At 36.8% G+C, this 16,210-nt stretch overlaps 1 protein-coding gene and 2 long non-coding RNA genes across 4 annotated transcripts; 2 read left to right on the top strand and 1 right to left on the bottom strand.

Annotated features, from left to right (window-relative positions):
* The first annotated feature begins 1,165 nt into the window (after window positions 1-1,165).
* LOC139189076 (uncharacterized) lies at window positions 1,166-2,452 on the top strand. 2 transcript variants are annotated; one of them, XR_011572579.1, is made up of 4 exons: window positions 1,166-1,438; window positions 1,540-1,608; window positions 1,703-1,801; window positions 2,259-2,452. It is a non-coding gene; the product is annotated as an uncharacterized lncRNA (long non-coding RNA). The 2 variants fall into 2 exon arrangements; XR_011572578.1 differs by lacking the exon at window positions 2,259-2,452 and having other exon boundaries at window positions 1,703-2,114.
* Window positions 2,453-6,279: 3,827 nt separating this feature from the next.
* LOC103446390 (uncharacterized) lies at window positions 6,280-9,057 on the bottom strand. The gene is made up of 2 exons (XR_011571880.1): window positions 8,747-9,057; window positions 6,280-6,658 (listed from the first exon to the last, which is right to left on the bottom strand). It is a non-coding gene; the product is annotated as an uncharacterized lncRNA (long non-coding RNA).
* Window positions 9,058-11,108: 2,051 nt separating this feature from the next.
* LOC103446389 (dof zinc finger protein DOF1.4) lies at window positions 11,109-13,346 on the top strand. Its single transcript, XM_008385488.4, has 2 exons — window positions 11,109-11,292; window positions 11,476-13,346. Exons 1-2 carry the CDS (start codon window positions 11,224-11,226, stop codon window positions 12,541-12,543), a joined length of 1,137 nt encoding a protein of 378 aa, XP_008383710.3. The 5' UTR covers window positions 11,109-11,223; the 3' UTR covers window positions 12,544-13,346.
* The last annotated feature ends 2,864 nt before the right edge of the window (window positions 13,347-16,210 follow it).

Raw genomic sequence — 16,210 nt, forward strand, 5'->3', positions numbered from 1 at the left:
GGTTTGGGCTACGTCCACACTGATTGTATTATATTTATCTGTTGAAGAGGGAGAGAGAGCTTAGGGGATGTGAGGAAGCTTCGAGAGGGGGTGAGAGGCCTCAGAAATGGCCTCTGAGAGTGAGAGTGAGGCCTCTTCAATTGTAAGGGTGAGGGGTCCTTTTATAGAATAAGGACTCCTCACTTATTACATATTTGCCCCTTCCTTTATCCCATAATTACATTTAAGTCCCCTGAGTATTTGTACGAGATCTAAATACGAGGCCCTAAATATGGTATAAACAGAAATAAACTTAGCTTGGTAATTAATACAGTTTTTTTTTTTTTGGTTAAACGATAGATTTTGTTAGATTAGATATTAGGTTAACCAACAACGGAGTTTGAACTCGCACCATCATGCAATCGCTTAACACCTTTCCACCACTGTGGTAAATGGCCACTTGTGGTAATTAATAAAGTTAACTATTAGTAAAAAAAAATAAAACAGATTAGTATTGTCAATATGCATAGGTACATGCATAAAACGTCCACCTTGGTAAAATGCTTACATCCATCAATAACTTATCCTAGTTAAAAATAATATTCACAATAAATAAAATAAAAATAAAAATAAAAAGGGAATCTCACAATTTCTCTTCTCAATTTAATAAGAGATTTCAAGTTCAAACGAGACGTCTATTTCTATAATTTCTTATCAAGGAGCACCAAGGTCCAATTGAAGAATGTAGGTTTATAACTTTATATCATTAGAGAGTTGCTAGACCTACCCTATTGTCTTATTTTTCCACCCACATTATATTTACATCCACTATAAAAAGTTAAAAAATTAAGAGAGCTGCTAGACTGTGACAACCCGTCCCAAATTTTATTATTTTATAAATTTTAAAATGTGAAATTACAAATATGCCCTAAAGACGAGGATTTTGACTTCTGTTGACCATCGTCTAGAGGAACGTATGACTTATTCTTTTAGCGTAATTGTGTAATATTCGTTAATACGAACGCATAGGCAAAAACCATTTATAAGTCCGAATTATAATGGTATAGATACGGACGTTTGAAGGTGTGAACTATAGATTGTGGGAATTATTTAATTCCTGGGTTAAAAGTTAAGTTAGTTTATTAAAAAGAGGGCCAATCAGATTTTTAAGGGAGGGGGTGGGGGAAGCAATCAATTAAGAAGAAGATGAAAAGAAAAGAAAAGGAAGAACCAAACCTCCCCTCCCATCCGTACACCCGCGCACCCACACGAGCAAATTCCGGCGAGTTTCACCCACCAACACCCTTAATCAACTCCCCCTGGACCTAAGAACAAGACCCAATTAGTTGTAGGGTTGTTGGAACATTGAGGAAGTCGAATTGAAGAACACCCATCTTAGGGTTCTGGCGGGTTTGAGTGAAATTGGAGCTCTTCCCGGCCTATTTGGCCTTGGTCACAGGTATAAATTGATTCCTCATGTTGTGTAGATGAATTTTCGTGTATGGATCGTGTGATTTGGTGGAGAAATGAGAAAGTTATAACGATTTAAAGTTTACCTAGTTTCCGGCAGCCTCCGCCACTTTCGAGGTGTTTTTCGGCCAAATCACAGCTAGATAGCTATCTTGTAAGGTACCAATTTCTTTGTCTCGTCAAGAATTATGATTTTCATTTTTTTAAATCACTTGTTTTCGTTGAGTATTGACAAAGTTATGGATGTTGAAAGGTTGCCCAGAAATTCCGGTGAGTTACCAGTTTTCTCGCGGACAGCCGTCTTTCAAACCATTTTCCGACCACCTCCGGCCACCATTTGGACTCCAAGCTGGTATAATTTTATTCTACATTTCTCTAACTTCGATTTGGTATATTATAGGTTGAATTTGGTTGAAAAACAAGTGAGATATGCAGTTCTAAAGATCGCTCAGGAAATCTGTAAAATCTGCAGATTTCAGGCAAAGTCCCATTAAGGTCCACCATTTGATTAGAATAGTAATTGACGATCTAACCGTTGGATAGTCACCAAACTTTAATACATTATAGTACGTAATATTTGAGGACTATAGAACTTAAAGATCAGGAATCCGACGTACGGATCTTCCCGAATTGGATGTGTAAGTTTATAAAATAAATGTTAACCGCCACTTGATTTTGGGTAATTGACGGAGATCCGACCGTTGGATCGCAATAAAATTTTAGTATGTTATTCTAGAAGCATAATGTGGATCTTTGGAAGTTTCGGATTGAAAATCTAATTTGCTGATCTTCCGGATCGAGTTATACAGGGTTGTAGACCTGACATCTTTGATCGACGATTGACTTATGGTCAATGGGTCTCAAACTATTTTAGAATGTCCTTGAGGATGTGTTTTATGCGAATTACGTATTCTAGTGATGAGGATTCTGAGATGTGGTTAATAATTGGCCGCAGGCGTCGATCGCTCGGGACTCTCCGATGGTTATGCTAGGAAGTTGTAGCACGGACTCCAGGTGAGTGGATCTTTCCTTGCTCATCATATGTTTTATGATTTATAATTTTATAATGTTTTTAAATAAAACTAAGAAATTTATGCCATGACATATATATATATATATATATATGTTATAAAATACTATGAAATGGTTGAGTTAGATTTCTTCGTGATTTATCCATATGCGTATCACTATAAATGATTTTTGCGAACAACAAATGGCTTGATCCCTGTTTAGGGTACATAGGCAGTCTAACGAGACGTTAGATGCAACCATATAAGAAATGAGATTAAATAATCGAGATCATAGCCTTGTTTAAGGAATTGAGCAATGTGTGTGGGCTTTTGGTTTTCAGTATATATTTATATACTTGATATTTTCCCAGAAATATGTTTAAATGAGATTATGCCTTGAATGCCATGCATATAAGTCTATAATTCGAATATGAATTGGCATATGATGCATTATATATAATTGTGTTGTTGTGAGCGCTCTGAAGTGCAAAGGTGAACATAGGACATTCAGGTAAGTTCAGGTAAGTTTAAGTAAATTCAAGCAAGTATACGGTATTAATTGATTGATGAGATATGTGATGAGATATGAATATGTCGTATAGGTCATTAGAGGTGATTCCGACTTATATGCTAGCCATGATTGATGAGATATGTGATAAGATATGAATATGTCATATAGGTCATTAGAGGTGATTCCGACTTATATGCTAGCCATGATTGATGAGATATGTGATAAGATATGAATATGTCATATAGGTCATTAGAGGTGATTCCGACTTATATGCTAGCCATGATTGATGAGATATGTGATAAGATATGAATATGTCATATAGGTTACTAAAGGTGACTCCGACTTATATGCTAGTCATGATTGATAAGATATGTGATAAGATATGAATATGTCGTATATGTAATTAGAGGTGACTCCAACTTATATGTTAGCCATGATTGATGAGATATGTGATGAGATATGAATATGTCGTATAGGTCACTAAAGGTGACTCCGACTTATATGCTAGCCATGATTGATGAGATATGTGATGAGATATGATTATGTCATATAGGTCACTAGATGTGACTCCGACTTATATGCTAGCCATGATTGATGAGATATGTGATGAAATATGAATATGTCGTATAGGTCACTAGAGGTGACTCCGACTTATATGCTAGCCATGATTGATGAGATATGAATATGTCATATAGGTCACTAGAGGTGACTCCAACTTATATGCTAGCCATGATTGATGAGATACGATTATGTCGTATAGGTCACTAGAGGTGACTCCGACTTGCGTACTATTATGAGTTATTAATCGCATGATTATTTGATATTATTGATGAGATGTTGTGTTGTGGTATATTATGATTTCTCTGGAAATTATACAGGTGTTGTAACGAAGGATTACATGTGTTATATGTTTTCTATTAGTATTTTACTTACATGGCCACTCACCCGTATCTTGTCTTCACCCTCCAGGTATTATTAGCTGAGTTTTATTATCACCAAAGACTCACGGCGATTCTTAGCATCGGAGACTATTTCGAGGGTACGATTCTTATATCATTTTTCTGTTCTTGCTTATACTCTAACATCACGTGTGAAGTGGGTTCATTCCCGTTCACCAGTGCACTCTGGTATTTAGGCACTCTTAGGTTTAAATTTATTCACAATTTTCCAAACCATCACACTTTATGGCTTCGTCACCTTCTAGGTGTCGGCCAACACAGCTTGATTCGGAGTCCTAGTGGACATTCCAGGTCGGGGTGTGTCATAGACCCACTTCGTTGTCTTATTTCCCCACCCACTATTATTCCTAAAATAACCCTATATATAATTAGAGATGAGAATATACATATAAGGTCAGGGATTGGCTCTGATACCAAATTGTCACATCCCAACCCAGGCCCCCACCACATCCCGGGCTCAACTCCACCGTAGCACGATATTGTACGCTTTGGGCCTCAACCACGCCCTCACGGTTTTGTTTATGGGAATTCACACGAGAACTTCCCAGTGGGTCACCCATCATGGGATTGCTCTCGTGCAAACTCGCTTAACTTCGGAGTTCCGATGGAACCCGACGCTAATGAGCTTCCAAAAGGCCTCGTACTAGGTAGAGATGAGAATATACATATAAGGCTCACAAGATCCACTCCTCTGGGCAATGTGAGATGTTACAAATTCAACGGAAACATAATCATCTACTTCTTCCTTAAAAACGTCATCTTCTAAGTTCATTCTTTTTGTTTTCTCTGAATGATTTTACTTTCTTTGAATGAAAGGAGATGGGAAGGATGAGTTAGGGTTCAAGGGAGACAAATTTTGTAAACATAGCGTGAGAGTTATCACGCCTAAACTTTTCTTTTTTCTTTTCTATTAAAAAAAAAAGTAATGCAAAAGAGGGTAACTAAGGTCCTTATTAGTCATTTTACAAATGGACAAATTTGTAATTAAAACATTCATAAAAAGGTGGGTGTGAAGATAAGATATTGGAGGTGGGAATAACACATCTCTATTATTATTGTTATAGTTTTGATTAATCATACCCACTCAAAATAAATGTTTTTTGTTTTGTCGTTGATTTTCCTTAAGCAGTACTGTTGGTAATGGACAAAAGAGTTTAAGAGCAACGTAATCATATCAATGTAAGATTACCAAACCATATATAAAATTATGAAGGAATGATAATATGTGATTTACAAATCCCTCGATGTTCTTTAATTTATGTGCATTCTCCTATAATAATATATAAGAGGAAAAGAATGATCTGTTGACAACTTGTTAAGGATGAGCGATTGACGGTTCTCACTACCATTATGGTATTAATTAACAATTTTTTGATCCAACGTTATACTATAAAGTATAATCATCAACTAAAATACATTTTCACATAGAAGAAACCTCCATATATCAACATCGCTGCCCTAGTCCATGTCTACCAACATACATGCAACATGTGGACTCTCTCTCTCTCTCTTCTCTCTCTCTCTCTCTCTCTCTCTCTCTCTCTCTCTCTCTCTCTCTCTCTCTCTCACACTCATCAACAAATTAGAAAATAAAGAAAATGGTTTAAGGGCACATCCAATTAGATAACTGTCCTTATTAATCCCGAAAACTCTCAGGTCCCACGGGACCGGCGGCACTTGAAACTTTCTATATAGCAATTAGCTAGTCCTTCCAGCTGAGTTTAATCCTAAACAATATCATGTTGACATTATAATAAAAGGTATTTAATTAGATTCTCTAATGACCTACAAGTAAAGGCCATGTAAGTTCGGCCAAAATTTTCCATGTTTCTGCAGCTTGAATCTCATGTGTAGAAAGAATGGAAGTTGCATGTGCTTATAAGTAGTTAGGTTATTCTTCATATTACTAGTTGGTTTTATATGGTGGAATCTCAACTTCCTTCATGGTATCAAAGTAGGTTGTCTCATGTGTAAAGCCCAACGGCCATATGTGCTCCGCATCACCGATTTGTGGTGTCCATATGTTAAGCTAAAAAATTCGCCATACATGAGGGGGCATGTTGAGAGTATGAACACATCGGAGAAAGAATGAACCTTGCATGAGTTTATGAGTAGTTTGACTATTTTCCATTTTGCCAATTGATTTTATGGTTAAATCTCTAAATCAGCATGCTTATCCATTCCCTTACATTCCACTTGGAATTCATACCCTAATAAATTAGAAGAAAGAATATCATCTTACCCAAAAAAAAAGTCTCATAATTAAAATTCTCTAATAATATAAATCAATGACACATATTGAAGCAAAAATAAGGGAATGTGATGTAAAAGATTAGATCAAATCCACAGATTGATGCGTAAAGCCGAGCTGAATGAGATTATATGCTTGAAACCAACGTCTTATTGGAATTTAATACTTTTTAAATCCCATAATCACTTTATTAGGCAGCAGAGAGAGTTGTTTGACTACTGCACCTTTAAATGGCATACAATATAGAAATAGAATCACATGCTGCAATTGCATGCAGTTGAGTACTAATTAATTTGGCACTCATCTGTATTATCGGTTAGTGGAAATGGAATTGTGACGTGATTAGGTCATCGATCTCCCAGCAGAATATGCCCAAGCTAGCCCTACTTGGGTCGTCGGTCATCATCATGTGTTTTTGTAATTGTACCACACGAGTCCATGACTCCATGTCGATGAGGATGACCTAATCTTCTTACTTCTGTGTAAAAAAGTGGCCACATTATCGTTGCATTACACAATATATCAGTACAGATGCAGGTACATGATGGATATATATCTGCAGTCGTCAAATGGAATATATAGTTCTAGAAAGACTCCATTCGCATTCTTCCTTCCACATCATTATCTGTATTTATAAATTCCATGTATGGTATATTTCAAGATAAAAAATTAAATTCCAAAAGGAGGGTACTGATTCGATCCGCACCCCTTTCCGTGTATGAACAGCACAAAATCGAAGCAACCAAAGTTAATATGCCCTAGAATTATATGGAACATTTTTTTTTGAGGTTTAAGTCGAGATGTTAGCTTAATATATACATGTTGTTGTACATTTTTTAGTAAGGGTTGTCTAATATGGTATTAGAATATGTTTCAAAAAATTCTGAGTCCCGAAATCCTTATATATTTTCCGACCAAAAAAAAAAAAAAACCCTTATATATTTGTCTCTTCACTAATTAAGTTTTTGAGCCATACCATCAATCGAAATAGGTGCTCATATAAATGATTTTATAAATTAACTAAATAGAGAGAAAATCCATTGCAAGACGATGGAAATGGGGAGTGAGATCTTTGTCTGTCGACTGCAAATTGCATGAATTGCAACGGTGGTCAGCCTGTGATGGATACAGTTGGCTTGGATTTGATGCTCAGCTGGTCCCCATAATCCTCTCTCTCTCTCTCTCTCTCTCTCTCTCTAAAATGGAAACAGGTGGAGGAGGCTTCTTTCTCTCTAAGCTTTAAGCCTTTAGTGCGCTTTGGGTTTCCTTCATGTTCTTTCAAACTGGAATCTCTTGTGTTGTCCGATGGTGGTGGGGGTGGGCTGTGGCCTGCTGGGTGTGGTCACTGCCTCATCACTGGTCTGTGACAATTGGTGTGGGTGAGTGGGACCCACTCGCCACCTATCCCTACCTTGACTACTCAAACCAGTCTCCATTCCTGTCATCTTGTTTTCCCTCACACTCACAACTGTGTGAATGTTTCTTTTGTTTAATTACTGTACATCACTTTTACATGTAAGATACATAAAATGATAATTCCTACACATTGTTGTAGGAAACAAATTTGGTTAGTTAAGGTTATTAACTAGCGCAATTCTCACACTAAAAGAAATCATAATAGTGTTAATCAGTGGCGGAGTATGGGATCATAGGTAAATAGCTTAATACATCCATTATATTTTTACATATATATATATATTTGTGTATGACCCATATATACAGCTGCGGCTTCTTATGTACAGTTGTAGATTTTCTTCTTTCTTTCTTTTGTCATTCTTTTTCTATTTCTTGTATGCGACCTTATGATGTGCAACAACATTTGATAAAAAAAAACCTCACTTGATAGGCCTCAGAAGAACGCAACATAACTCAAAGGGTACCCACCAGAAGCTCGACGAAATGATTCAATGAAGTTTTTTTTTTGTACCAAAATTATGACCCTATTGTTATAAAACTCCGACTCCGCCACTGAAGTTAACTAAATTCAAAATACAAATTGTCATGATGTGATAGGATACTCTTACTCAAGTTTTACAAGAAACAATTTCTTGTACTAATAAGTACGTACCATTACAATATATTAGAGAGTGCATATTAATTCACAATTGACCACCTATATACATATGGGTGCCCACCAGGCCTATCAGTGGACCTCCAATATAGTACATTTGTCCATGAGCAACAGCTACCAGCATTATCGTCATAATTCAAACCCAAAAAAACTATTAGCAAACAACAACCAAAGTAGATTAAGATAATATCCATGTTTTGGATAACTATTGTTCATGAGGTGGGTGGCTTCAATTTTGGTTAATAGTAAATTGGGTGTTGCACAATTAAATTAACCAAGTTGTAGTTGTAGGATCTAAATTGCCCTAACATGCCAGTAGCTACTTTAATTCTGTAGTAAAAAAGTCTTACACCAGATGATAGAATATACATGATCTCAATCTAGTAAAGAGCAGCAACATGCATAATAGTACTAGTTTAGTTACCAATTAAAGGTGTAATTAAGTAACGGTGTATCCTGTAAGAGAGAGAGAGAGAGAGAGAGAGAGGTGCTCACTGGGAGAAGAATAATGATGGGTTGTAAGGAAGGAGGAGAAGATCCCTTGGGAGACTACAAAATCCGTTTGTTCCCTCCTCCGAATGCCTTTTCTTTTTAGGAGCCGATGAGCTGCCCTCCACATGCAATTCACTTCTGCTTCTGCAGCTCTCTATTTTTTTTCTTTCTTTTTTGATTGAAACTGCAGCTCTGTATGCTAGCTTTGGTTTGATTTCCACAGTTATATCTCTCCCTTCTCTTTCTTTGTGACACCATTAACGGTTTTTCTTTGCTTTTTTATTTCTGTTTTTATTTTTCTCGGTAATAAAGCGTGGTGGTCTTTGGTCTGTGTTTTCAGTAGTCTCTGGGATGTAGACCGCCACATGGTGCCCTCTTGTCTTTTTCTTTTTGGAGTTTCCACTAATTCCTATTTGGTATGAATATTTTCCTCCTATACGATAGATTTTTCAATGTGACCGTCACACGAAGTGGTACATCATATGTCCTTATATAAATGGTGAGTTATGTGTGTTAAAAGGTTAATAACTTAAAAATTAAAAAATTTCATCACTTACATAAAAACACGTGGTGTACCATCTGTGTTCCTATTACAACTAAAAATTTCTCCTCCTATACATATGTTGTGCTTATTATATAATCCTCCTTTATTTTGCATATAATCTCCAACCCTACCTACCATTAGTTTAGTTCACTACATGCCTCCACAAGTTAGAGAAGACAACATAGGATATTAGTTAGGGTTGTTAGACTGTTAATCCGAACAACTGATTATGTTGATTTTTACAGCGCAATTTACGGATTATGGTCAACAATTTATTCATGCAAAAAGACCTATAAATTGAAGAAAAAAAATACAATTAATATAAAGGTAATGCTAGGGCTACTTAATTTATAAACTAAATTTTGTAAACTAAATTACATAGAAGTTGATAATTGAAAGTGTTGATAAACGTGCTCATTCCTATTGGTGACACATCATTTTGTTTGCAAATTTAATCTACAAGTTTAGACTATCTAGCATTACTAGTACAAATACCACTTGCTACTTTCCATAATTAGCAAGATGATTAACGGACCAGGATCCTCTCCTGAGCAATTCCCTAGGGATCCCGCAATCTTGTCCGTTCATTTTATATCGTGCGGTCAGTTTTCGTTAGGTACTATTCATATTTGAATTTTAAAATTTAAAATTTAAATGATTTTTGACCACACGATATACGATGAACGGACAAGATTGCGGGATCCCTGGGATCCCTAGGGAATTGCTCAGGAGAGATGCTTGTCCATGATTAACATATTTGTAAGCTCGTTTTCATCCACTTTTTATAAGCTGCTATTGAAGAGAAATCATTTTCCACAATATGATGTCCCATCAAATTAATAATTACACAACTCAGTTTGGATTATTATTAGATTATTGTAGTGGAAAGTAACATGTTGATACATGGGAGCTGAGGGTCATATATGTACTGAGAAATGTTAAGGGGATTCGTTTAAAAGTGGAACTCTATGTTATTTTATATTTTTAACATAATATTTTATAATATTAGCATGAAAATTGTTAAATTGTAAGATGATAGAAAATGCATGAAAGTCTCATTTTTAAAACCATCTCCTTAGCATTTCTCGTTTGTACTATAGTATACATATTCATACTTAACTTTATCAAATAAACAAAGTAAAAGAAAAGCAAGAAAGAGGAAGTGAGATTTTGCTACGAAGACCGCATCGGATACTGGAGCTCTAGGGACTCCCTCTACTCTTTATCTAGTTTGCTGCTATCTCTATGCAAATTAAAGGAATGTATGTTGTTAATCATAGGAATGTGTTATTTAATCGTGATTAGCTTCAATTCCTTAGTAAAATTCTCTCTCTTTCTTGAACCTCCCAAATATTCATCTCCAATGTCACATTACCTTCCTGTCCGCTTCTCGGATTTCGAATGTCCTCAATATTCTTTCCCATCCTTTAATTCCAATTATAATATTCAAAACCGATTTTATACCACAACCATCACGTGAAATTAGATTCAAAGTAATTAACCCTTAATAACTAATTACAATTATTTAACCAATTCTCATCTAATATTAATCAAGTAATGTTATTCATATCATATTTTTATAGCATCTTAGGTAACATCTAATATGGACAACCACATCATTTGAAAAATTTACAAAACCCAAAGAAATGAAGGAGAAAGACTCTTCGTATACCATAATAATCATTTAATTAACTAGTTTTTCTTAATTATTAGTTTATTAAATAATGAACTAAATTAAAAATCTGATTAATTCAAATGATGTGGTTGTCTACATCAAATGTCATGGTATGAAAATGTTGTACAAAAACATACCTTCCTTCTCCCTCTCTCTCATAGTCATAATGTTTCAACTCCATCAAGAAAGACTCATGTCGCCACCTGCTCTTTGTCCTCTTACTCATCGTTTCAACGATTCCCTTCTCAAAGAGAAAAAAACATGTTGAGCAACTGTGATCATGAGAAGATGGCTCTACTCATCTCTTCAACTACTAACGAATGGCCACAGGTTCCCTTCTCTCTCTCTCTCTCTCTAGATTTCAATTATTAGACAAACCATGACACAACTTTTGTTGCTTAGCTCTTGGAACAGAATATTTCTCCTGTGATGTAGTTATTTTTACCCTAGCACCACCGCCTTAACCTTCTTTCTTTCTTTCCCTTTTCCTTCCTTTCCCTTCGATCTTTGTAGATGCAGCAGGATATTCAAATCGATGATATAGATCATCAAAGGGGCTTGAACAACAACAATAACGCTATGTCTTCATCGACGTCGTCGTCGGCGAATCGGATAATGGAGAAACCAGGTCAAGAACAACTCCAGCTCCAACAGCAAGCCCTAAAGTGCCCTCGCTGCGATTCGTCAAACACCAAGTTCTGTTACTACAACAACTACAGCTTGTCTCAGCCGAGGCACTTCTGCAAGGCCTGCAAGCGCTACTGGACCCGAGGTGGGACCCTCCGCAACGTTCCAGTCGGTGGAGGATGCCGAAAGAACAAGCGCGTGAAGAGGCCTGGCTCGACATCTTCAACATCATCAGCCATGGATGGTGGAACTCCGTCTTCTTCCTCTTCAGTTCCTAGCACTACTGCTGCTGTTAATAATAATAATTCAAACCCTAATTCACACCCGTCCCACATCGATCAAATCAATCCGCTCTTTTATGGGTTGTCTAGTAACCCTTTTATGGATACTGCTTCAGGGTTTGATCTTCATCAGTTGAATCATCAGGCTCAGCTGGGATTAGGGTTTTCATCATCGTCAGGTACTAATATGATGTCCAGTGATAATTATCGAAACCGGTTTAATCCCGCTTCAAATTCATCGCTTCCTTCCAATTATAGTTCCATGTTTAGTACTTCCCCATCCACCACAGCTCCAACTGTGGCTTCTGTGCTTGCTTCTAAATTCATCAATGGCGGTGCTTTCAAAGATATTCAAACTAGAGGGCCTCATCAGCATAATCAATACTTCCAGTCCTTGCTACCATTTGAAGATCTTCAAATAGCGGCCGGAAGCAACGGTGAGGCTGGTAGTGCCTCGAAAGACGTGAAAGTAGAAGATCATGGTGGCCAAAACAGGTTAGAGTGGAATAATAACAATGGCAGCAGTAATGTGAATGGTAATATGAATTGCCAGAATCAGATCACGGAGCAGATGGGGCTCTCAGATCCTACTCTTTACTGGAACTCATCGACTCTCGGTTCTAATTGGCATGATCCGGCAAATCTTGGGTCCTCAGTCTCTTCACTGATCTAGCAAAACCCAACTTTATCGTCAACGTTATTTTTCGATCTCAAAACCTCCTTTTTCCTTAATTAGAGTCATTTTTAGGTTTTTATTAGTTGGTTGGTTATTGGTTTTTAGTGAATTGGTGTGTGGTTTTAGAAAGCTCAAGAAAAAAAAAACTAGAAAAAAATTGGAAAAACTTGTAAAAGAAAGTTCAAGGGTACAGTATTGGAAAGAAGATGGCAGGAGCTGGGATCGGAGTGATCATGTCAGCAGCAATAAGAGAATCGGCTTCTTGATAAGTTTTATTAATCAAGGGTTGAGAATCCCCCGTAAATTGCGCTGAGAGGAACCTCGGATCTTCTTCGTCTCACTGCCTCGAGTACTATCAACGATCATCATGATCATAATCGTAATCAACATCTTCTACACAGAGCTGAAGTCTCCTCCATTGGTGCAAACACCTCCCTCTCTAGTCCAGTAAGTTGGTGTGTTTATTTGGTATGTGTATATATGTGCATGACAATGTTTCCTAAATCTCATATGTATTGGTTATAATTAGCTAGGTTGGGGTTGGTGGGTTTACTTTATCTATGATCAGAAGGAACTAATTTTGTTTTTCTTCTTTTGTTCATGGGGATGGTGTGTTTAGAGGGGAAACATGGGGTTAATTTGGTATAATGGTATACAAGAGATGGGAGACAATTGTTGTTGCAAGGTGGGTAATATATGTTGGTTTTTCATTTATATGATGTACGTTTCAACTTAATTTGTACTTTGTAGTTGATGATATCATTAGCTGGTTTTGAATTTGAAATTATGTTTTGGAAGAATGCTGATATTTTCAAACCATTCACATTAAAATCTGAATCTATACTGTATGACATGATACTGTTTGACATGATGTTTCACGATAGCTACTAAGGATAAGGTTAGCTGTACAGAGTATGGGGTGGGTAAAACGCCTAATATCGTGGCCAATAACCTCATTAGCTATTGATATGCCCTAAACAACTAATTTCAGTAACTATATATTCTCAGTTGTTGTTGTTGTAGTGAGCATGCATTTAGGCTAGCTACCATTGAGATTGAGTAAGGTTTTGTGGAAACTAATGTGAACCCCAAGAAGAGTAGATGGGTCGAGTGATCAAAACCATAGTTTTCATATCTTGAAATTATTCTACGGGAGACAACAATTATATGGATTTGAAGGTACGTGGGATTTATGCCCTTGGACTATAGTATGCTGGCTGTAGCGGAACTGTTTATTCTCCCAATATATATATAGTACTACTTGGATGGGAGGGAGGAGAGAGAGAGAGAGAGAGAGAGAGAGAGAGAGAGAGAGAGAGAGAGAGAGAGGTAGTGGAGATTCTTTACGCACGTACGTCCGTGATGAAGATTTCACATGCGAATAACTAAGATAAGGTGAATGAATGTGTATTGAATTGACCAAGCCGTAGAAATACAATGCGCTAGTTCATATTAATCTCTCTCTCTCTCTCTCTCTCTCTCTCTCTCTCTCTCTCTCTCTAGCATATCTACCTCTGAGAGATCAGTGGAGAGATTCTTTGACTTTATGCGTGCATGTTGCATATGCAGATAATTAACTAAGTTTGAAAATTCGTCTTGTTAATTTGAAATATGCTGTTAAACTAGCTAGCTAATAATTAGATGAAATTTATGTTGTTGTCACCGTAATATTCAGTATCTGTAGATATGATATTCTAGACTTTAGTGGCAGACAACTGGTATCGCACTCCTTCAAAAGCTGGCCAATTCATGATCTACATCTTCGCCAGCTTTCCCTTTGGTATATATTCAAATCTGATGAGAGCGAAATTAAGATGGAAAATGGACTTGCTAATTTCTTATTTTATGACGGGATATGAGAAACTGAGTGCTGTTAATTATCTAGGGGCAATTTGGAAAACTAGCTTTTTTAAGCACATAGGGGCTTTTAGCTCCCTTTTCTAAGATTCAGAAATTTGGGAGCAGCCTCTCCATAAATGGGGGAAAGGCTAGCCGACATTCACCTCTCCCAGACCCTGCGTAAAGCGGGAGCCTTGTGCACTGGTACGACCTTTTTTTCTAAGATTCAGAAATATGTTCAGTGTTGAGGCCTCTCGAACAATGTTTGAACTCACATTAAGTGGTCAGCTCTAAAAGTTGAAAAGAATTACTAAAATTCTTTAAGATATTCAAAATTTGGCTACTTTGCAAAATTTTCTCCGAGTTCTAGGGTTCTTGGTTTAGGGTTTTGGGATTTTAGTACATCACATAACTGACTAGTAGGATGAAATTCGGCTTGTCTCACTTTAATTTATAAAAAAAATGCTAAGAAGACTCTCTCAAATTGATCAGAGTCCCTATGGATTCTCTAGCACCTTATAGTTTGGTATTAATTTTCGTGCCAACATTATAAAATATTGTGTCAAAAACATGAGAGGTCATGAAGAGTCTCATTTTTGAGAGATTCTTCTTACCATTTCTCTTCATTTTTATATACGTGCATTTGTTTACGTCGACAATTTGCGATGTTTTTTATGGTGTGCCACGCTAAGAGGGTTAGACAAATCATGGCTTGTCAAGACATGTGACATGCCATCGCATGCCAACATCGATGTTTTGGCGTGTCACGATGTAAGGGTTAGTGTGTCAAAGTATTAGAAAAATGTATGGCATGACATGCTAACTCTTGCATCGTGACACGCCAAAACATTGATATTGGCCCCCACATGACAAGCGTCGTGAATTGTTAGCATAATGCATGTCATGCTACGCTATGCATTCTCTCAAAAATTTGCAAGACTTGTTATGACGTGCCACGATAGGAGGGTTAGGGTGTTAAAACAAGTCATACCCTGCATTCTGGCAACAACTCGCGAGGCTTGTTATGACATGCATTTTTCTAACACTTTGCCTACTATTTCGGATAATTAAAAAAAAAAGATCTAGGAAATAGTAGATCTTGGGGCCTAAATTATTTTTATAGAAATTTGTACAAAATAGGACGGTAGTCATATATGAACGTGTTATTACCGGTAACAACACGTTCATTAGTAGAGTTGAAAATTTCTACATGATCTTACCGGTAATAACCTTTGCAAGCTTTTAGATGCATCACTGACCTTCATATATAATTGCCTACTTTGTTGTAGTAATTTCCAAAAAAGTAATTTAAGGTTTCGGGGTCTACTCTTTCCTATATCCTCATTTTTACATGCATTTTGCCAACATTTTGCCCACTATTTCGGAATAATTTAGAAGCGAGGCCAGTGTCGGGGCTAACAATGATGTTTTTGGCGTGCCATGATGCGAGGGATAGCATGTCAAAGTGTTAGAAAAATATACATCACATGACACGCTAACTCTTGTATCGTGGCATTCCAAAAATATCAATGTTAGTCCCGACATGAAACATCGCAAATTGTTGTAAGAATACATTAATGAGGTTACGAATGCATGAAAGAGGTTAAAAGTGATTTTCTGTGGTGGTGGTGGTGGTGCTACTGGTCCCAATTAATATTTGCTGATCGGCAAGCACGGATCACGATCTAAACTTGCCTCCAAGATGGTACTTTGAAGCCTTGATTATGATATATATCCATGCCATGTACATGTACTGAAAAGTAGATAGGAAAGTGACGACGCCAACATGCATGGTGATGGTGGTCCTGAGTTTGTATATCTATAG

This window comes from Malus domestica, chromosome 10, assembly GCF_042453785.1.
Source record: "Malus domestica chromosome 10, GDT2T_hap1".
Taxonomy (NCBI): domain Eukaryota; kingdom Viridiplantae; phylum Streptophyta; class Magnoliopsida; order Rosales; family Rosaceae; genus Malus; species Malus domestica.